General features: G+C 39.4%; 1 protein-coding gene across 2 annotated transcripts; it reads left to right on the top strand.

Moving 5' to 3' along the window:
- Positions 1-468: 468 nt before the first annotated feature.
- Positions 469-16,481, top strand: si:dkey-32e6.6 (extracellular matrix protein 2). Of its 2 annotated transcripts, none has more exons than XM_065961766.1 (10): positions 469-1,033; positions 1,657-1,808; positions 1,900-2,139; positions 2,245-2,470; positions 2,801-2,916; positions 5,342-5,474; positions 5,553-5,710; positions 5,850-5,989; positions 12,502-12,828; positions 13,496-16,481. In XM_065961766.1, the coding sequence occupies exons 1-10, from the start codon at positions 838-840 to the stop codon at positions 13,662-13,664; spliced, it is 1,857 nt and encodes a 618-aa protein (XP_065817838.1). In that variant the 5' UTR covers positions 469-837; the 3' UTR covers positions 13,665-16,481. The 2 variants fall into 2 exon arrangements, with proteins under 2 accessions (XP_065817838.1, XP_065817837.1); XM_065961765.1 differs by having other exon boundaries at positions 2,242-2,470; positions 13,496-16,480.
- The last annotated feature ends 1,872 nt before the right edge of the window (positions 16,482-18,353 follow it).

Here is an 18,353-nt window from a genome sequence, read left to right as displayed (position 1 = left end):
TTGGCTTGGCGGTGAATGTGTTGCCCACACACACTCCAGAGTACATGTTTAAGCATTGGAGTCTATGTGTGCTCAGACAGAATATATATGTACACAATGTAAAGACGGGCTCATTGTTCATTCCTCTTAGGTCATGTTTGATTTCATACATAGATGCTAGTGGAGCTTGGCCAAACACTGTTGACTCCGACCTGGACTGTCTACCAACCCTGTCTCCTCTTGGAAAATCTCTTTTTAAAACAGGAGAAAAACAAACTTGACAGCCGATCAACCCACAATATAATGTTGGATGTTGTCCAACTAGAATTTGTCACAGGTATATGAAACATGTTTTGTTTCAGTCTCTACCATTGCTATTTGTGTATGTCTCCACTTTCCACCTCATGTTTGCAGACAGTTATGACAGAGTGAGGAGACAAGGAGGAGCAGGGCAGGTCTGTATATTTCATGGTAAGATGAGCGAGGGCCTTTATTAACAATGTGAGAGTTTGTGGGTTGTTTTACCTCTCCACCTCCACCTTCTACTAGATATCCCTGCCCACCTCTTACTCTTCACTTTGAGATGAGGGCATGTGCAATATAGTTTAGTATTTCTTTTGTCTGGTTGGGATTAGAGACTCTTCAACCCAGCATTTAGCATAAGTGCTCATAATTTAAGATCTTCTGGTTTTCTGGAGATCCTCACGTGTAAACTCTCACGTTGATTGCTACTCACATTTTCTTTCCTCTGACGCACTCTCGGTGGATTTGCTTTATTCTTTGTGTCTACCCTGAAGACCTCATAACTTTCAATTTCTCTGTCCAACCAAACAGCTTAAATACGGTTAAAATCCAACAATGCAGATGCCAAGGACATGGACCTTTTTGATTTTACTTTGTGGCAACTTTTTTTCAGGACAAAGTTTGAATTTTTGGCATCACATGGATGTAAACTTTGTCAACTCTGAGACACGTCAGATTGAAAAAGCAAGCGTTCATCAAACTGAAGCAGCCTTATCGGATCCTTTTGTTTCAAGTGCAACCCTCCCTGCTGGTAAGAAATCGTTTTTTTGTCTTCCAAATGCTCACTTTCCCTGTTATTTCCCTGAGTTATTTAGCAGCTTATTTAAAGCCAGGCGAATAGGTCACTTTATTTATCTTTTTTATCTGTGTTTCCACTGAAAGACCTTTCCTCTGGAACAAGAGACTTTTGAGGTACTTGATGCATTTCCACCACAATGACGAGGAAATTGATAGAGTCCTGGGAACTTTATTTTTCAAGTTCCCTGCTGTGGGGGTCGTTCTTCCATTAGTACATGGACTTTTAAAATTGGTGTCTTAGCAGCTACATTGTTTAATATAAAGCAATGAGACTGTGTGGAATAAAATATGAAAAGCTTAATTGTTCAAAGTGTTAAAATAAAGTAAAATACAGCTTTGACCATTTTTAGATTTAAAAAAAAAAAAATGAAACATGCAAGAAGGATATGGCTATTACTTCGGCTAAGCTTCCCCTTTGTATTTTGGTGTACAAGCAGATAACACTGGGCTGAAGGAACCTTTTTGTGTCTTGAAATGAAGATCCTTGGACTTTAAGATTTCTGGTACTTTTGGTGGAAATGAAGCTTTAATGTCTGTAATTGTTTTCATTGTCTTTTTTTGTGGTTTGTGATGAAGAGGCTGGGTATGAGCAGGTCCTCGTGGAGGCAGAGGAGGCGAGAGACAGCCAAGGAGTTGATCTGAGGAAGGTGGAGGCTGGTAGAAGAAGAAGAGGTGCTTGGGGGAAGAGGAAACATGCGGAAAAAGTGGAGTCCGTGGCATATAGAATAGTATGCCATTCGATTTTTATCATGTTTTCACTCGTGTTGTACTCTAATTCAAAACTGTGTTCGTGATCAAGTGTTCTCTTGCTTCTTGAAGGCAGGGTTGGGGAAGCCCTTGAATGGCTGGAGGAAACCAGGAAAAGCAGAGCGTGAGACCAGCACTCTCATAACTGTACTGAAGGCTCTTCATGATGAAAAACGGCGACTGATGGATGAAGGGAAAGCAAAAGAGGAGGAAGAAGAAGAAGAAGATGATGATGATGATGATGATGATGATGAAGATGATGATGAGGATGATGATGATGATGATGATGATGATGATGAAGAGGAGGAAGAGGTTAAATAATTTGTATGAATAAGCTGTTCCTTTCCCCTAGTTTATTGAATCCCCTTATTGAGTTAATTGAATTCCTTTTTTTTTTAACTTTCTTTCTGAGAGGAGGAAGAGGAGGAGGAAGAAGAAGAGGAAGAAGAGGAAGAAGAAGAGGAAGAAGAAGAAGTAGAAGCAACTGAGGCTCCGGGAAATCAAACAGAAACACACTACAACTACACAGAGTCTCCTCTCGGAGAATGCCAGACTGCAAACAGAGAGATCAGCTGCAGGAACATCGGCGTCACTCACCTGCCAATCCTGCACAACCTGGAGGCCACTAAGCTGGACGTTGCAGGTGTGTGTGTCTGCATGCATGTGTGTGTGTTGTTTGTTAAGAGAAGTCATCACACCAAATGAGCATGTATGTGCCCAGAAGATTTGTTCAGATCAGAAACAAACAGCTCTCAATGTAATTCAGCTGGGATACTGATAACATAACAACGTATACATTGTGAAATCGTAGGCTCTAATTGCCAATTTGGTGTCAACAGCAGTGTATGCTATTTATCTATTTGTATGTTCATGAATATAGCTTCATTGATGAATTCTAGAGTCAAGTCTCTTTTTACACTTTAATTATTCATTTACTGAATTATATGTCCTACCATGTGATTTATCTCAAAAGAGAACAACATCAGAGTTATTGCTCCACAAGCTTTCTCTGGTCTGCCGAGCCTGGACTCACTGGACATGAGCAAAAACCAACTGGACGATGAGTCATTCAGACAAAACCCCCTATATGTGAGTAACACCCCTCAGTGTGCATAAGATCAGTCAGCAAACAACACAAATTATTCCTTGTTCAACTGTAACTTTGGACATTCCTGGCTTATATCAATCTGCAACTACATTGCACCATTACATTTGTCCTGAATGTTTAATCATGCTTGTGATGTCAAATCAAAAATGTATTGAGGTCCCTTTTGAGGGTAACCTGTTCTTGTTTAAACACTTAATTGCTGCACAGTGTATGTGCCATGTGATGCATACTCATCAACTCAGAAAGTTAGTTAGTTAGTTAGAGTAAATTGGCTTCTATGTGCTTCTAAATGGATAAATTGGTACTCAAATAATCTCCTTTATGTTTTTATACTTACAATGTGAGTCACAAAAAACAAAAACTGTCAATATTAACCAGGCTTAAGAATTGTTCCATCATAAATTAATCATGACTTTCCATGCATGCACCTTTTCTTCCCCCACCCTTGTTCCTCTGAATCGGAGTCCCCCCCCCCCCCTGACTGTTATAATGCACCCAAACCCAGGCCTGTTCAATATTATCTAACTGCAGATCTGCTGCTGTGTTAGCAAGTCGGAACCTGATGGACCAGTCCAGCCTACTCTGCCTGTGGGCAACGATCCTTACTGGTCTTTTTGTTAGTACTGTTGCTTTTTTGTTTCTTAATATTTCATTATACAGTAAACTTAATCATAATGTTCATTTAAACATGTTTTATGATAGAGCCAGATGAAGATTCATCAAGACTTTTTCTTCCCACTGGAGAAACAATAAAGGGACTTAACTAGCTTTTATTTGTCTATGAAAACAAGAGTGGCTGAGCCAGAAGGAAAACAAATAATACAAAGAAAAAAATTAGCATTTTCAGTTACTTCACTCTAACCGACTCTCGCAGAAAACTAAATTGTGCAAATATTAGGTACAGTTGCCTGATGTTAAGTGTTGTAAAAGCTTTATTTTAAATAGGAATTGAATTGAATCGAACAGAATTGAATTGAACTGAATTAATTGATGCAATTTAACATAGCTCCAAACAGAACATGAAACTGATGCGCTGAAGAGTTTATAGCGATTACTAATGTCCAACTCTTGTCCTTACTTGGGCCTTTGAGTATACAGTGTATAAATGGACATCATGGGATAATAATGTTTTTTTTTTTTTCTAACCGTAATTTATAAATTATCATTATTTTTTTCAAAACCTTTCAACAGAAATATGTTTTTATATTGTTTTTTTAATGTTTAAGTGTGCTTAATATTCTCAGGAAGTTCTGACATTAAACCTTAACATAAGGACAGCTGCGGCTCAGTTGGTAGAGTCGGTCGTCTCTTAACCGGAAGTTTGGGGGTTCAATCCCCAGCTCCTGAAGCAATGTGTCCTTGGGCAAGAAACTTAACCCCAAATTGAATGAGATTAATTACTTCTGATGGTCGCTTTACATATAGCAACCTCTGCCATTAGTGTGTGAATGGATAGGTGTGACGTACAGTGTAAAAGCGCTTTGAGTAGTCAGACGAATAGTAAAGTGCTATACAAGCTCAAGTCCATTTACCATTTAATCTCACACACACAGAAGCAGTGTACATCACTGACTGCAGAGGGTGCTAAAGTTATACATTTATGAAGTTGTACTTTATCTTCCAGTGGGAGGCAAAACTAAAAAGCTTCACTTGCAGGTCTAAACTGCAGCAAAAAGGATTTTTATGTCTAATATGTAGGATAGATGAACCTGTGTAAAACAGGTCTGGTAATGAGCCAAAGGGCTTCTTGTTAAGGGAATCTGCAGTCTTCTGAGGTGAATGAGTTTGTCAGTTCCGAGAAAGTTTTACAAGTCACTTTGCATCTAATTAAGATAAAAAGCAGGCTGCATCCTGGATCATTACTTTAATAAAAGAGCACAGAGGTTGCATTAAGCAATCCTTTCTAAAAATAACCTCTTGGTCTAACCTCTAAATGACACACCAAACACAGATTCTGACCAAACTCTGACCAATCATTACCCACCACCATCAGGTTACTTTCACAGGATTGGCTGGACAAACCAGTAGGAAAGAAGCTGCAGCCAATGGTTTGAAGAATAAAAGGAAATTATTTATAGTGGAAGCTTTTCCTTCACTTTCTCTCAATAACTCCCAGTAATGACAGAGGACTGATGGACTGGTTTGATGGATACTGCAAAAGAGTCAGTCCACTGCTTTAACATTGCACACATCTACCACAGAAGCATTCACTGAGGAGGGACACAGAGCAGCTTCACTAAAAATCCATGAAAGATGACGTGGAAGGGATTCATTCATTTGACCTGATCTCATTTTGTGTATTTCCCTGAACTTAAACTGGAAGGTTGTAGAATTTTAGATTTGCGTCCCTTTTGTGTGATTTATCAAACTGACCTGTTCACTTTTTTTTTAATGCATTTCATTTAGAATTTGACTTTTCTGAAGAAGCTGAACCTGGATGATAACCAGCTTACCAGGATCCCAGCTCTGCCTTCATCCCTGGAGGAGCTCAAGATGAACAAAAACAAGCTCGCTACACTCACCCCTCTATGTTTCCAAGGTAGGACTTGAGTCTGTGTGCTTGGGAGAAAAACATCTCTTCATGAAAATACGTCAATAATTAAGTATTCTCTTTCAGGATTAATAAACCTATTGAATCTGGAGCTTGAAGAGAATATGCTCCATGAGGGCAGCGTGTCGCCACTATCCTTCAGACCTTTGGAGAGACTCCTGGATCTCCAGTTGGACAACAACCACTTCCGTTCTCTCCCACTGGGCCTTCCTCCCTCTCTTCAGGTACACTGGTATCACATCACTGCAAAGAACATTCTTCTAATTCAGAATTTCCAGGTACTTTTTAAGGAAGAACCCTGCACCAACTCCATGCCATAAATCCCCAATCCTCCTCTGTTCTGTTTCTTTTTTCTTTCAATAGGAGCTTAAGATGAATCAAAATCTGATTGAGGAAGTGACATCAGAGGCGCTGAGGGGCTGCATCCATTTGAGAGCACTGGACTTGAGTCACAACCTGCTACATGAGCAACGCATCGAAACCAATGCATGGAGCCGACTCAAGTATGCCCATCCATCCATCCATACATCCATCCATCCATCCATCCATCCATCCATACATCCATACATCCATCCATCCATCCATCCATCCATCCATACATCCATCCATCCATACATCCATCCATCCATACATCCATGCATCCATACATCCATACATCCATACATCCATACGTCCATACATCCATCCACTAATTGATTCTTTCTCATCCATTCAGCCATCAGCTATAGTTCTCCCATTCGTCCATCCATCCATCCATCCATTTATACATCCATCCATCTATCCATCCATCCATCCATCCATCTATCCATTTATACATCCATCCATCCATCTATCCATCCATCCATCCATCTATCCATCCATCCATCCATCCATTTATACATCCATCCATCCATCCATCCATCCATACATACATACATACATACATACACACACACACACACATACATACATACGTAAAGCCATCTCTCCATTCAGCCAGCGCGAAGCCACAAGAGGGCATACTGGAGTTGTTGTGGAGTGTTTGGAGTACTTTTATAATTTTAAATGTGGACCAGTACTTGGTACTTTATTGAGGAACTTCAAAGGTTTTAAATAATGCATTTCCACCAAAAGTTCAAGTTCAGATCAAGTTTTAATTCCCATCACTATCAACTGAGTCTGATGCTCTGGTTAACACAAAATGTGCAATAACACAGACATACCCAAAGTGCAAAGCAGCTCTTTGAGCTACTTCATCAAAAACATGATGTCTTTGTATACATAATGAGAAAACAAATCTAGAATCCCTTTTTTAAATTTAATTCTTTGCTCATCTTTCCTACAATGACACACACATAGCATGCATCAACATATCACAAGAGTTATAGCAGCTGAATGTGTGTACTTAGATGAGTAGGTGTGTGAGGGACAGCTTCAGGGCAACTATGTGTCTGTATCTGTGTGTGTGTGTGTGTGTGTGTGTGTGTGTGTGTGTGTGTGTGTGTGTGTGTGTGTGTGTGTGTGTGTGTGTGTGTGTGTGTGTGTGTGTGTGTGTGTGTGTGTGTTGTTTAAATATAGTGAATTCCAGTGGGTTTTTCTATGCTCCCTGGGATCCTTGTGAACCACAGTTGGAGCGTCAGGAAAATCTGAGGAGAAGGATATGCTTAAGTAAGAAAGACTGAGTGCATTTGGAGAAACCTTAGATCAGTGGTTCACAACTGGTGGGTTGGGACCCAAAAGTGGGTCGCTGAGCTGTTTTCAGTGAGTCGCAACTGAAAAAAAAACTCCATGAAGCTCCTTTTAAACATGCTTATTTTGTTCCGTTTCTTTGTTTTATTACATGATTTTTACCATCTGAGGTCCAAATTGCACAATTTTTTAATAAAATAAATCAACTTGGTTAAAAAATATTTGAAATTTGGGTCGCAAGTTTTCATGAAGGAGTTAGTGGTGGGTCCTGAGGCTAGACCAGTTGAGAATCAACGCTTTAGATGATACAATATGACTGAATCAAGGAAAATGAATAAAAGTATCAAATTGAGAACATTTATAAATCCTATTCTGCCAGATGATTTTGTCGGGAAAATTACAATTGTGAGTGAATTAAATGAATACAATTCACCAGGGTTACACTCTGAGCCTTCATTTGACATCTGACTCCAATGTATTTGACTCTTGACTCTTGACCTCATTAGTGATGAGCACAGCAGGCTTCTCATTGGCACAGTGGGATTATTAGCTGCTCCTCTATTTTAAAAGCCTGCACTGCATAGACTCCACAGTGAGAACATAATTCAACTTGAACTGAAGCCCACAAACGTGGCAGGAGCTGAAGCCTGAAAGAGCAAAGGTCTTAAGTGAGACCCGAGTGGCATAAAACAAGACTTCTCCATTGGATAATATCTTAGTCTGAAAATCTTTTTAATTACATTCACCTTAACGCACTCACAGAGAGAAGTATAACCATGTAGAATCTGCAGTGGTGTAGACAGATGTATTAATGAAACATGGAGAAACAGAATAAAAAGTAAATTGCTTTGTATCAAAATAACAATATAGTTGGCATGTATTTGTGGAGCGCCTCTGTTCCTTGTTATAGAGTTGAAGTGTTTGGTGAGTCCATTGGGAGGTTCATTGATTTGAGAACACTGTGTTGGAATGTGAAGGGAGGTTACAGGGAGCTGGGGAGGGTAGTTTGGACCTGGGATCTGTCCAAGGCAGACAGGACGAGGTGCCAGAATCTCACCTTATTATTAAACTAGTTAATACATTTCTTATAAACTTATATTGCATCGTCAGTTCTCCACTTCCAATGTTTTTACTCAGTTTATTAACCCCAGAACATTCTTAAATGAGTGTTTTAACATTTGCTTTCAATTTGTGGACATCACTTAGTTTTACACACATACTTACTAAGTATATTTTTAGGTTATTTCTCTTTACTTGAGTAATGCATTATATGTAATAATGCGTAGGTACTTGAAAATTCCATCAGGGGTAAAAACAAGCAGTTTTAATATTGAATCACTCTGATGAACATCTGAAGAAATACACACAAACACACTCACTTACTCTTCAAGAACCTGTCAGCTCCGATAGCAGTCTTAAATGCCTTCATATTTGCTCTTCCTGCAGTCAGTCAAAACTTGAAAGTGATCGCATCACTGCTACCGGCTTAGAGATCTGACTCCAAGCTGCAAATGTTCACTGTCAGAACAAGACAAGGTTGAAATGACTTCCACAGGCGAAAGCTACATGAACATCACTCATCCCAAAAGTGCAAATCAAACAGATTTCAAGCGACACATGTTTCCAATTGCAGATTTAATTAATGCCATCAAACATTTTTATTAGGAACACATTGATTATCTGGACTTTCTGCTTGAATTATTACTTAACACTTCTCTACTGTAGCTTAACATAAAACACAAGTTATCCAGAAAAACTGCACTTGAAGCATTAAGTAATAAGTGACAGTGAAGTGTTGTCTCACTTTCTTTATTAGATAAGCACAGAGCGATTTCGTAATTTGCTTGCAAAAATGGGAAAACAATCACGTAAGCACACAACACAGGACTGAATCATAACCGCTGTGCTAAAGCACAGCAGATGTAAAGGGAAAAACCTCTTCAAGTTCAGTGAAGTGATCTTTGGTTTTATTCAAACGCAATTTGTTTGGTGTTCCAAAATTCATTTTATCTGGAATTGAAAGTCTGAAGTAACACTGTATATACAAATATTTACTATAAATGAAGATTATACACTCAAAGTACACACACATGGCCCACTGCTGTAAATAATTAAAAACAACTCCTTTATATAAATGGATCCAAATGTGCCTCAGTCTGTTTTCAGCAGATGCTCCCAGACATCCGCTGCACACAGAAGCCTTTAAGTTCCTGACATTTGTAGTGTAAGCCATGTGCTGCCGTCACCCATCCATCAGTGCATGTATTAAAGTCCACTTTTAAGTCTAACAAGGCTGCTGGTCACAGCTGCTCTGCCTGGCTACAGCATGTATCCTGGTTCAGTAGCCAGCTTTACTATGTGCTGGTATGGTGGGCTGAGCACAGATTGAAAGTATATATTTAAGTGTTGTACTTTTGTACTTCTTCTGTGTCTGCATGTGTAAAGGAAAGCATGAAACGCGCTTTGTGTGCTGGTTCTTCTTAGAACCCAACACCTTGGGCCCTATTGTTTGAAAATGTTTTCAACTGGATTGAAGCTATGGGATGGCATTTCAATGTTGAAATTGGGTTGTTCAAAGAAAAATAAAGGTATTACGCAATCGGATGAGATCATGTTTTAAGATTCTGTTTTAATCAATAACATCCAGTTTGTTTTGTTCAAAACTTTAAGTAGGGTTAGAATTACTTGGATCCAAAAACTCAGCAGAGCCAATAAGTAAAAGAAAACAATTTAACATGCTCAAACAATACACAATTTTTACAAGGTAGTTGATATTATAGGACTTCTTTCTATGCAATACTTGCACTAGAATGCTGTTTTGCTTCATTTACATTTTTTATTTGAAATGTATTTAACCAGGAAAGTCTCATTGAGATTGAGAATATATCTTTTTTACAAGAGTGTCCTGGCTAAGACAGGAAGCAACACAATTTGACAAAACAATTACGAACACAGGTCAACCATTATTCTTTAGTCCCGCCAAAATATTTCCCCAATAAAGCATCAAAAGCAAACATTAGATATCTAATTTAAAGTATCTGGGAGGATCTTCAGTTTTGTTGATTTCGGCGCCACCTGTGGACATAATATGTAGTGTGAAGTCCCCATAAAGCCCTGGTAATTCAGGTTTGGTAGTCCTTAACCAATTTGTACCAGGCCATTTTTGAAACAAAAACCGAACACACACAATTGTGCAAAAAAAGAAGAAGCGGTTTATGTAAGTTCTTTGTACCACTTTATAAATGATCGCTAAATTTGTTCATTATGACAGTTTCAAATCATATAATTATGTATTTCAATGCATATTGTCGGTCTTCAGATGTCTACATTAGTGTTTCTTTGTCACATCTTTCAATATTATGGCTTTCGTACATGTTGCTGTGTGTGTCTGTATGTATGTAGGTGCCAGTGGGTGGGAGTGTATGTGGAGTTAGAACGACTTTTAGAAGGGGGAGGACTGTGTGTCCCTCGCTCATTAATACCATGTGGAGCTCAGAAGTGGTGGACTGCTGCTGAGATGCTGGCAAAGATTTAGAATACAAATTAGCAGCACACAACTGGTCTGAACTGGAATGGAGAAATGTGTTAGATGGTTATTAGAAGGTTTAAATTTCAAGCAGGGAGCATATTTTGTGTCAATTTTCATTTGTGACACTATACTGTTTAAAAATGAAAGCCTATGTTTTTGATATCATTTCTGTGTGCTCCCGTGCTGTGTGTCTACTTTGTTTTCAGTAAAACATTGATGGTTGTGTCAATGTGATGTTTATACTTCTGTTAAGCCAAAAATGTATACCCAACATGAAAATTAACCAGAAATATACCAACTCTTGCAGGTATTTTTAATGCTTTCCATTGTAACACATGATCTACCTCATGGCAATGCAAATAACACACGTAACCTGGGGGTTGTAAAGTTCAAGGGGGCAGAGTAAATGCAGTGGTCTTACTGTAAATCACCTTTATGGGAGGCAGAAATGCTGAGGCATTGAAAATCAGTTAGACAGATGACAATCAAAGAGTCTATCCAATCCACTTTCTTTCTCCTCATTGGTCCCTCTTTCCCTTCACTATGTGTGTTCTATGAATGAGGAAAGGACAGGAAATTAGGTTCTTCTCCTGCTGTGAGCGGTACTGTAAACTCACAACAGCTGTGCAGGATCTTCCAACAAAAACACTAAAGTCCTGTACTACATATTTTCTTCAGAAGCCCTCAAAATGTGCTCCTTTCTCTATTGCTGCCCATTCTTCCATACTGCCCATACAAAATAAACATTTCAGTCCCCTTATCTAACAATCAGGCACAATTTCCCCTTCAGTCTGCCACGCTCTTTTACAGTGTACCTCTCAGGCCCCATTATTTCCCTCCTTCTGCTGCTGCCCATGAATCCCCTGGAGTCTAGCCTGCCACTCTGCACTCTTGCCTCCCCAACAGTGCTTTGCAGGAGTCTAGTAACTATAAAACAGGAGGTCTGCTGGGAAAAGCCTTGGAAACAGAGAGGAAATAGGCATCCATCATTATATTTAATCTAGAGACCTGTAAAACATTAGGCAAGTTGGCATGCTGATATTAAGCTGGTCTAAAATGTACCGTCTTCACAATCTAAGGTCCAACGGCAAAGTGTAGTTGAGGCTGACAGGATTGTTTTTGTCTTGTAGGTTTTTTATCACAAGTAAATGTATTAATGCAAAAGATGAAAAGTCAGGGGACCAACAAAGTTCCTGATATTCGGCTTGAAGGACACATGATTGTGTGCCAAGGGCCATGGAAATCCTTTCAGTCGTTAAAAAGTGAGACAATCAACTCAAAAAACACCAATCTCATTGTGGAACTAGAAACACAAGGAAACCAGTAGAGTCTTTAGGATAAATTGATCTGGATCCCTGTCTAACCCTATTTTGTGACAGTCCATGCTGTTCCTTTTGGTTCTATACGAAAAGTCAGGGTATCGCAAAACATATAATTTATCCTTATGGGTACATGAAGAGGCATGCCAAGTGTCATGGCAATCCATCCAAAAGTTGTTTAGATGTTTTAATGAAAACTGCAATAGTCAGCCTCATCTTAGCTGTAGAGAAAGAGCTTTTGAAAACCAAAGTCCTGCTGTAGACTTTCTTTGAACCCTCTCAGACCTAAATCTTGTGCAATTTCATCCAGTAGATGTTTGACGGGTTATGTTAAAAAAAAGTTGAACTTCTGGATCCAGAGGAAAAGACCTTCATTGGCATGCTGGCTCTCTGGATGAGCTTTCTGCTTTCAACTCTACATTTTTCATTCATAAGTCAAATTCTTGTAGATTTGAGATTTTAGATTGAGATTCATGATTCTTCATTCTCTTTCTCGCAGGTCCCTGGAAGCCTTGGATCTGTCTTACAATCAGTTCACCTCTGCACCCATGAATCTGCCTCGCCCTCTCCATAAACTGGACCTCCAACATAACAACATCAGTCACATCCCAGCCTTCGCCTTCAGGCACCTGAAGCCCGGCCTTCAGTCGCTCATTCTATCCCACAATGCCTTGAGCAATGAGGGGATGGAGAGAGTCTCTTTTGTTGGAACATACCGGTCACTTGGTGAGCTGCTGTTGGACAACAATCGTCTCAGGGAGGTTCCTAGAAGTGTTCGACAGTTTATGAACCTGCAGGCGCTAAGACTTGACAACAACCAGATCAGGTACACTTACCAGTTTGTTTGGTTTTTTTTGTCAAATAGGGTATTCATAATTCGCTGGCATAATAATGATCAACTTTACAAAGACAATACATTGCTAAAAAGTGTCAACCCATTTCTATAGAGATCACCTAAAGTTAAGTCAGAAGCAATTAATTTGCTAAGTTGAAATACATGTTGGGAGTATTGTTTGGGAGTATCAAAGGGGTGAACATAGTGAGCTTAATGCCAACATAAGAATGCTTACATGCTCATGAGTACAATGCTTGAAGAAAATGCAACAATGTTTAACTTAGCATAGCAACTTAGCAATTGGTAACCAAAAATATTGGAGGAATCATAGAAAAGTCTTTGGTTTGCTTTTTTTTTAGTTTCCTTCTTTTATAAGACAGTTGGCATAAAAGACAGATAATAAAACTGTGATAATTGTGAGAGTGTGGCTGTGTCTAAACCAGTAGGACATCAGGGATTGGTTTTGGGTCATCAATCAAGGCGTTATTTTTTTTATATGATCAAGGTGCTTATGGAGAAACAAGAGTTAATACAATTTACTTTTATTCAAATGTTAAAATAATGTTGACATCATAGGAAATGTCATTTGATCTCCAAATGTGCAGAATTCAAATGCTGCCGGTCTGCATTTTATAGTCGATGTATGTTGTGGTTGCAGGTTCGTGAGGCAGTGGGGGGTGTGTCATCCTCGTAACTCTGGCTTCACCCTGTCTTCAGTCCACTTGGAAAACAATCTGCTGGACGTGGAGAGGATTCCCCCAAAAGCTTTCTCCTGTTTGATTGATGCTCAGGGACTGGTCCTCTATCCACAGCAGCCGCACTTATAAAACCAGTAAACTACATAGTGGGACAGACATTCATGGAAAGATACAAACCCACAATACACTCGTGTGCAGTATCATGACATACAGTACCTTTTTTCTGTCTGGGGTTTTTCAGTATCATGTAATTTGCTAAGTTAGTCAGTGATATGAATTAATCATCTTCCAATCCTCGTTTTTGGTTTATAAGGAACATAATTGTATTTTTGGTTTGTTAAGTAAGAATGTAAATGCTGTTATAGTAATACTGATATAAAATGTTATTGTGTTAAAAAGAAAATAGATTGCGTTGCAGCTTCAAAATGTTTATTTTTACTGTAAATATATGCAAAAAAGATATGATATATGCAAGGTAGATATAAAGAAGGTAATTCAGAAATGACAGGGGTACCAAGGAGGTCATGAAACAGTCAAATATTTGCCTTGCTGCCTGGAGGTCCCTGAAAGAAAGAGTGGAAATGTCTGGTGACAGTGTGAACCTAAGGGACCCATTAGGAAGGAAAACATAAACATCACCCATGTTCTCTATCACCAGATGAGTTCCAACATAAACATCCACCACCAGCCGTGCAGCCAAATACATAACAAGCCCTTCTGACTGTGGGCCTGTGGACTGGGGCCCACCGTCAGGGCCTCCTAACATGTAAACGGTGACACCAGTCTCTGTAGGATTATGTACAGTGATTGGGGTATTTGTGTGCGTGACAGGACTGGGGCACCCCATTATTTTGATTAGCAGCAGGGAAAATGGGAAAAATGCAAGGGAAAATGCAAGGAACATGTTGGCTAAGGACAAAATAAAAGCTGACTTTTCAGATACAATAGAGTGATTGTTCTAAGAAAGAGTCTTAGCTGGTCACTGAAAGATGATCGGAGCAGCAGCTCATGTCCAGTTAAATCCAATAAGATGTGGCTAAAAGCAGATTTAAAATAAAGAAGGAAGAATGGCAGAGCTGGGGTGTGTTTAGTTATTTTTCGGGATCTAAAGCAATGGGAGCTCTGGTGTCCTGCCAACCACGCTGACAGTGACTTCAAGGATCTCAATGTTCTCTTTTTTTTCTGCATCTATCTCCACTATCTTAAAGTCGGTCCCCTGCCGTTCATCCATTTTCTTCAGCTTTTTTTCTCTCGCATCTCTTCCTGCACAGTTAAGTTACAAATAAGCTAACAATGCACTATTTTTCTGTCTCAACATATCTACGATCTCAACCCCTTAAGAGATGCTTTGAGCCATGTGACAAGAAAACAAAGCCTTGCTCCTGAACATTTCTGGGCTGGGCACCCATAAAGTGGTCTTAGAGAGAACATTACAGAGTCTTTTCTCTGAGACAACAACTCTTCCTTTTAATCCTCTCATCCTATTATTAAAAAAAACATACATAAAATACATAAAATCCTTCTGCAACAAAGTTCATATAATATCAATATTTGCAGTTTGCTTGGAAGAATAACTAACTAAATATTTGATGAAAGCTGTTTGAGTAATGAACATAATTAAAACGGTAAAATGTGGAGTTGTCTCAGGGTATGAAGTCGTAATTTACTTAAAGTGCACTTGCTGTGTGGCTCTGGGTATAAGTTTTCAGCAGAGAGCCGTGTTCCTGCAGCTCTAAATGAAGAACAGAAGGTCCCCTGCAGATGCTAGAGTTACAAGAGCGAGAGGGAGGGAGGGAGGGAGGGAGAGTTAATAAGAGAGCGAATGAGGCTAGGTTATTAAGAGGCAAACTGATGACAAAGATAACAACATTATGAAAGCAAAGTGCATGCATGGTCAGAATATTCAATATGAATACACACAAATCCACATAGTTTTCATTCTCTCTCAACCTGGGCATGTAATCACACGTTAGATTTCTACTTCCAGTCTTGTGCATGTGGTGCAGTCTCCATAATTGTACAGTCATTTTACAAACAGCACATTACTGTCTAAGAAACGACACATTCCCATTTATACTAGAGTCCTTACACATACAGGCAGAGCCGAAGCTTTGCACCCAAATGGAACTGCGTCAGTTCTCTTTCTGTAGTTTTCCATCTTTGTAGTTTTGCACAGATGGATGCAGAAGCTTTGATCTTATCCTTAAAGCTTCCCTCCATTGCAAAGCTTATCACATGGGTTACTTCTAAATTTGACAGACTTGCCACTTCAGTTCTGTCCGTCACGTTGCGTGTGACACGACTGAACTATTAAACCGACATCACATCACGCCCAACAGATGTTTCGCATCCCATCGCGCCGAGGCCAGAGCCTGTTGACCATACAGCGGAGCAGTGCTTTTCTACTCCCAAGCTCTGTCTGTTCTACCCGGCGACAGCAGCTTCCTGTGTTTGTTATTGGAGGAGTGGGGGATTGCTGGCTGATAAAATAAAAGCACAGTGCACACACAGAGAAAAGCAGCCAAAGAATCCCTTTCCCTAAGTCAGAATCAAGCAGATAAAAAAATCAAGGATGGCCAAGTGAAGACTGTTCCTTTGCTTGATCATGAGATTGGTTTCCCGTGTTAAGGGTCAACTATTTCGGGTCAACAAGAATGTGCTTACAGTCGTGTGAAGAACAACTAACTGCTCGGCCATCAGCCCCAGTTGTGTGACATCCAGCAATATTAATTACTATGAAGTAAATATTGATGGAGCTGAAATCCAAAGAAACACAGAATCAACAATATGCTCTGCAACTCGGCATATTCACATGGCAGCCATGAGTGGGAAGCTAAAATGCTATGCTCATGTTGTGCTGTGGGTTCAAACTGTGCAGATCATGAAAACATAGGGGGCTGGCAAATTGTTATTTTGTGACAGCTTCTCAATTGATCATCATCTGTAGCAATAATCAATAGTGAAAGCAGAGGGACAAACTGGATGACCCACTGTTACTGTTGGGAAACAGCTAACGTCAGCATTCAACCACTAGCTTACATTACACCATAAAATGTTGTGTCACAATTAATAACAGAGATAATGTATACAAATAGCTAACAGTGAGTTAGCAGTCACAGTAGCAAACAGTAATGTTAATTAGCTTAAGTAACTTATTTGTAAAATAATTCCTTTAGCAAGGAGTTGGTTGAATGCCAAGTAAAGCTTTTAGACCAAGATTTCAGTAACTAATGGGTAGCAGTTTTAAACCAAGATAAAATAAATACAACATCACAGAATTTACACAAGAAAAAAAAATGGCCACCGTGAGAATATGGTCAATATTCTCCTCTCTCTCCTCAGCTCATACTCCCTGCGAGGCAGCACCCACGCAAGAGCTAGAAAGTGGGTGTGCTAATCTCTGGAGACATGTTAGCTGAATAGGACAAAAAAGAGTTTAATTTGGATGCCAAGCCCTCGAGCTACAGACCAACACCATAATCAAGTGAACCACAGCGAGAGGGAAAGAGGGAGGCAGGGAGACGGTAAATGAAGAGTGAGAAACAGAACGACTAAAACTACAAAATGAGAGAGAGAGAGCAAGCAGAGAAAGGAGGAATGTTATGTGTAAAGACCTTTATCAAAACTCTATCCCATGCCAACACCCCTGCAGGGCATGGATCTGGTCTGTGTGGCTTTTACACCAATGTGGGTGCTGCACAAAGCCCGTTAACTGGATAACTTATTTTGCAATGATATCAATGATATAGAAAGTGATCTTCATTTGATGCTAGTTGTATACTGAAACTAAAGAGCTCATGGATAATGTGATAACTGCAAATCTCTGTGTGGCCAACTTTGCACGAGGTCGAGATAGTTCCCACATGGCGTGGCTCGTCAAATTCGCTGCCTCTCTCTTGGTGCTGGCAATGTGTGGAGGAAATCAGTTAGCCAGTGAGAAAAACACTTCATCCTGCCAGAACAAAACTTAATAGAAAAGCGTGAGAAGACACAAAATCATACGTTTTATAAACACAGTCCTAGAAATACTTTCTCTGCATGATTTTGGTGAAGCTCAGTGGTATGGCCATGTGCTCTCCCAGTACTAATCAGAGGGAAATGTGTTGACAATTATGAAGTTGATTCAAAGAGACCAAAGTGAATTACAACTCAGAAGTCTTTATAGAAAAAGTAAAGATGTTCCAAAGTCACTTTTTAACAACCAGACACTGACACTTACTTGAAAAAATCAAACAAATGCATAACATGAAATGTGATGTAAATACCATTAAAATGCAAAGTCAAAAACACACAAACCCAGAAACTACATACAAAATAAAGACGCTGCAAATTAAGTCATTACTTGAAGTGTTCTTATTGCAGCACATTTCATATTTACATCCTTTTTTTTCCATTTGTTTTGGACTTATGCAAGCTTTTTTGACTTTGCATCATTTTGGAATTTGCAGCCTGTGACTTCCAATGGAAATTGTTTGGGCTATTGCAGCAATATTGCACTTTACAAACCACCATAATCAGCCTGAAATGACGACCCCATCAATACAAGCTTGATAATATTGGTGGAAAAACTTGATAACTTACCCTTTGCTAGCTTTGACTATTTTATCACATCCTCCATCAATACTGCTGTTGTTTATTGTCAATGACCCGCAATATTTTGTCACTGGAATCACTTTATTTTTTACGGCTTACTAGTCTTGGCATGACATTGGTTCTCTTTCATAAATACAATATTTCACTTTCTAGATAGGAGACCAATACTGGCATTAGTCAACAACTAAATCACTCCTGTGGTGCCCCGCCAGTGGGATAAAACAG

Source organism: Labrus bergylta, chromosome 12 (genome assembly GCF_963930695.1).
Source record: "Labrus bergylta chromosome 12, fLabBer1.1, whole genome shotgun sequence".
NCBI classification, from domain to species: domain Eukaryota; kingdom Metazoa; phylum Chordata; class Actinopteri; order Labriformes; family Labridae; genus Labrus; species Labrus bergylta.
The sequence above is the reverse complement of the archived record's forward strand: the minus strand, read 5'-3'. Positions and strand labels throughout refer to the sequence as shown.